Source organism: Cherax quadricarinatus, chromosome 86 (assembly GCF_038502225.1).
Source record: "Cherax quadricarinatus isolate ZL_2023a chromosome 86, ASM3850222v1, whole genome shotgun sequence".
Taxonomy (NCBI): Eukaryota; Metazoa; Arthropoda; class Malacostraca; order Decapoda; family Parastacidae; genus Cherax; species Cherax quadricarinatus.
Window position 1 is genome coordinate 4,054,985 of NC_091377.1, and position 5,000 is coordinate 4,059,984.

The 5,000-nt window shown below is 40.6% G+C and overlaps 1 protein-coding gene and 1 long non-coding RNA gene across 15 annotated transcripts in view; both read left to right on the forward strand.

Annotated features, from left to right (window-relative positions):
* Window positions 1-5,000, forward strand: part of LOC128702975 (RNA binding protein fox-1 homolog 1-like) — a 367,005-nt gene that overhangs the window by 310,998 nt on the left and 51,007 nt on the right. For 11 of the 14 annotated variants that reach the window (XM_070103571.1, XM_070103575.1, XM_070103574.1 and 8 more), the window contains one exon: window positions 2,694-2,814. The exons of the other annotated variants lie outside the window; for them this stretch is intronic. In XM_070103571.1, the coding sequence (XP_069959672.1) occupies window positions 2,694-2,814 (121 nt within the window). The remainder of the gene's footprint in view (window positions 1-2,693; window positions 2,815-5,000) is intronic. 14 annotated transcript variants of the gene reach the window in all.
* Window positions 1-5,000, forward strand: part of LOC138855242 (uncharacterized) — a 351,644-nt gene that overhangs the window by 241,015 nt on the left and 105,629 nt on the right. The gene's annotated exons all lie outside the window — the stretch shown is intronic.

Here is a 5,000-nt window from a genome sequence, read left to right on the forward strand (position 1 = left end):
TATCTGCTATTGTAACTACAAGCACTGAAGACTGGGTATTACCAGTATATCTCTGTAGTATCAGTTACCCCAGTAGTGTCATAGCGACTCATATCAACCATTACTGATTCACTGTCCCCCCTTACGTGATCACTGACCGTTATCGAGTCATTCTGCTGACCAAGCATGTTGTTTGAATGTCACTCGCCACCAATTTGTCATGTGGGGGTTCGTATGCTGGAATTGGGTAAAATCACACTCTTCAGACGGCTGTTAACTTATTATTATGGGCACTAAGGAAGGAACTACCAAGCCTGACCTGCCGTTTCTGCTACTCTACCCTGAACTACGTAACTACTATCGTGCCCAGAGGACGAGCGACATTCAAACAACATGCTTGGACAGCAGAATGACTCAGTAACAGTCAGTGATCACGTAAGGGGGGGATGGTGAATCAGTAATGGTTGATATGAGTCACTATGACACTACTGGTAACTGATACTACTGAAATATAGCCCTGCTAATGTAGCACCAAACACTGAAGACAGACCACCACTAGCATAGCTATGGAGAGATAATTGCAAATGGAAGCTAATAGGATTTACTGCTTTGTAAGGCAGAGCTCACTAGAGCAGTTAGTAAGCTACACAAGTTCATGAAATTCAAAGGCAGGACCCCAAGAGCTAGTGCTTAGTTCTTGTAGGCACAACTAAAGAGAAGGGGAGTAGAGAGGGTTAAAGGAATGGTGGGAGAGGGAGGACCCTGACAGAGAGAGTGATTGGATGGCAAAGGGTTGATAAAGATGGAAGTGGAATGGCTGGAAGGGAGAGGTGAAGCTTGGTAGGATATGAGAGGAATGGGTATGGTGAGAGGGTGATTGGGTAGGGTATAAGAGGGGCTAGATATTGTGAAAGGGAGTGAGGATGTTACATTCATGGCATGGTGTGTGAGTGCTTGTGAATAACAAAATCCAAAATTATTATTAATATTAGAAAGTGAGAGGGGAGCAGATAAGGTGTGAGAGGGCAGATAAGAGGTAAGAGGGCAGATAAGTGATGAGAGGGCAGGGAAAAGTAGAGGGTGTTCTACTAAGGGTAGGAATTAGTGAGACACACATTATCCTCAGCTGAGTTAATTACCAGATTAAATAATATACTCCATTGAAGTGGCCACTTAAAGATTGACACCTCTGAAACCCACTTAAGTTACCAAGGGGTGTGAAGAAGCCTCCTTACAACTTAGTAAGCACTTAAATTCACTTTTGGGGATAGCATTAACTGCTTATAATTAAGCATTTTAGACCACAGTAAAAGAGAACACAGCATTGGTTGTTAATGCTAGTATTAAAGTGTATTTATTACACCAATTATATCGTCTTACTTAATACTGGCTAGTGGGATATTAATACTGAGCTGTAGCAGGAGAACCTGACTAATCTCTCAAGGAGTGGTTGGGAAAGACAGACAGCTCAGGACAGAGATATGATCTGAGATAATTTGATGCTTTGTAACTTCAGTGAGGCCTTCCCACATGGTCCAGCATCCTTTATACTTCTGCTGTAGCTCCTCATCTCGGGAGGATACTGTGGGGTGTGGCCTCAGGAAAGGGTAAGGGAGAAGGGTATTAGTATGGCAGTGGGGGCAGAGACCAATAAGTTGGAAAGCTTAAAAGATGGGACCAGGAGCCACGACTCTACTCCACCAGCACAAATTAGTGAGTATGTATGTGTACGTGAGTGCATTCCCACATGCGTGTTCACACATGAGTGCATGCACACATACATACACATGTGTGGACACATACATACATGTGTGCGTGTATACACATACAGCTTGAGGGCACAGAACCTGATGACCATAACAGAGAGAAGGACAAGGGTAGGAGACATGATTATAACATACAAAATTTTATTCAATATTGATAGGACAAATAGGGACGGAGTGAATTAAGAAGACCAGGATTAAGGGGACACATGTGGAAGCTGAAGATTCTTGTAAGCCATGGTGATATTAGGATTTATTTCTTTAGTCTCAAGGTGGTTAAAAGGTGAAATGACTTGGATGAGGAAGTAGTGAAGGCAAATTCAATACACAGCTTCAAGGCCCAAGATGACAGAAGTCAGGTGATATAACAGGGTCATTTTATATCAGCCTATCAAAAGTTAAGAGGTAGACCTAAATGCTAGAGCTCTCTATCTTATGCAACTTCTCATAGGTACTGTAATTGCAAATACAAGTTGACAATTGCATAAACACTAGTTGGAGGTCAACCCTCACAAACTCGGATATTCAGTTACATACACTTTAGAACATGACAAACAGCTCTGCTGGTGCAGTTAATCACAGACATTAGTACAGTATGTACAGTGCATTATTACCTCTGACAATACACATGGGCAGTGGAGGACATACTAGACAAACTACTGTATAGGCATAAATGTTAAGAATACCATAACTATGGCATGTACTTCATCCCTACTAAAGTCTTGCACATTAGACAACTGTATAGTAATTTTATATTTTGTTGAAAGGGTTAAATTAGTATTGATTTGATGGTATGATGTGGTGTATGGGAACTTGGAACTACAGCCTGCCAATTTAGCTTGTTATTGGTGAGCCTCGGGCCTCTGGAACTAGGAGAGGTCTTTGTCCCGTGCCTGCCGTCTGAAGTGAGTTGTGCCTGTAATGAATGTTGATCATTTTGCATGCCTCCAGCGGCGGCCCTCCGAGGTGTTGCGATCCAGCGTGGCAGGGCTCGGACGTATCCGGCCACTGCCCTTGCACGTCATCCCACCCCACTAACAGCTGCCGCCACAGCTCTGCATGGCTACACACCGTAAGTTTCAGTACCAGACGAGAACAGCAGCTGCATCTCACTCCTGAAGACACCACGCAGCAGCAGACACAGCAGCAGCAGCAACAACAGTATTGGCCTCTACATGGTGTAGCAGTCACTCTTTGGCCCTGCCTGCTGTGGATGCTTCAGTCCCTATCATTTTTCTTGTAGAGCAGATATCATTACTTCACTGTTCCCTTTGCTTTTCATTGCCTTAATGGTAATCACTAATATTGGATCATTCTTGTAGCACTGTAAACCTCATGCAATTGGTTGAATACGTAATCAGTAAAATTATAAAAGGTTGATCCTTAATATCAATATGACACTATAAATTTGAATTACAGTATATGCATTTTATGACCAGAAAATCAGCTTTTAAGCTCTTTTTGGATCTGAGGGACTGCACCAAGATGCATGTGACTGCGTGTTGTCTGAGGGCGTGTTTTGTAGTCCCAACCTGACTCTGTCTCTCATACTTTCCTCTTCAGTATAGTCACCCGAGTCAGCATGTGTCATTTTCTCACAGTGTGCCTGCCTCTTGACCTCTTAAGGGCAGGTAGGTTGAAATATTAGAGAACCTCTTGCCTAAAGTAGTTGAGGGAGCCTTGTGACCATGTGAGGAGATGCCAGAGTGCTCTTTGGTGTATAACTAGCTGGGGTTGATCTGGTCTCGCATTTTGAACTTGTGGCAAAGGTTACTGACTAGTGTCACAGCTATTTTTTTGTGAAAACCAAGGACAACCCAGCTGGCTATGTAGCAGTGTGAGTAGGGTGTGCCATTAGGAAGCCAGAATAAGCCAGTGGTAACTACGTTCATTGTATTAATCACACGTTGCAGTTAACTTGGCATGTGTTGTACAATAAATTGTATATAAGAGATGGATTATGGGAACTGGAATTTTTTTAAAGTACTGTAATATAATGTGCCTAATTGCAAGAAAATAAAAATGTGTAAATAAGCTGTGATTTAGAAATGAAATCTTTATCAGATAATAAATTTAGCATATTTTTACAGTACAGGACTAAAGTTATTATATACTAAAATATTTTTTAATCAATAAATGTAACTCAGCCTTACCATAAAGCTTCCTCTGCAGATTGCATACAAATAGTCATAAAATTGTAGTTTTTACTTTGTGCATATAGAATTTTGTTGTTCACGGCAAAACTTTTAGTTTGGAGTATGTTATTTAAGATAGGGTTAAATTATTTTTAAAAATCAATTTTATTTTACAATTTAAGTTAGGCATGATGATAAGGAAGCAGCACCCCTGGCTTATCCTATGTCATTCAACTTGGGCACCTCACACTTTCGGACATAACTCTTCGTTTAGATCATTACATAAATGCTGCTGACACCTTGGGAATGTATTTAACCTCTCACCTGTTGTTGGGAGTGACATTGACTGCTAGGTTTATTTTGGACCTCATGCTGTGTATTATTACTTAAGGCTCTAGTAAAGGGGGCATTGCGCTGGAGCCACTACTTGTACTGGAGTAGAATTTGTGAAGTCCCTCAACTGACTGTTGCTACATCATTTCCTCATTTTTTTAAGTAGTTTTTTTCATGTTGTACATGGTGTTATGATTTAGTTGATGGACTGCCATAAAATTATCCAACCAATTTGGGTTTAGCAAAATGTACTCCTTAACTACGGAGAGCCACTGTTAGTATGTTGCGTACATACCATCATAGTTGTAGATGATTTTTTCTGTGTTGTTGACTTGAATGTGTGCTATGCTCTGGATTTATCCTGCACACGCATTTAGCACGGTTTATGCTTGGGGATTTTGGAGATAAGTTTGAATGTGTTTTAATTGTTTAACTTTCCTGTGCCCTCTCTGTGTATTCTGCATTAAGATTAATAGGGATTAATTCTCTCATTTAAAGCAACATAAGAGGATTAAGAGCTTCTTAGACAACTAATCGGTCACTGATTAACCCTGGGTGGTAGATAGTTAACTAAACTCATGACTGAGACATGGACTCAAATACTTACTATTGACTGCCCTACAGTACCACTTGACAAAATCTTCATAAATCTTTATATCTTGCAAAACTTTATAACAAAATTGTTATCAGTATTGCTGGACTAAGGATTTTTAATTAGCTGATCTAGTCTCAACACTCCAGTTTGGTTTAATTGAAATGCAAGGTTTCTCTCTTTAAATCACTCGAGGAA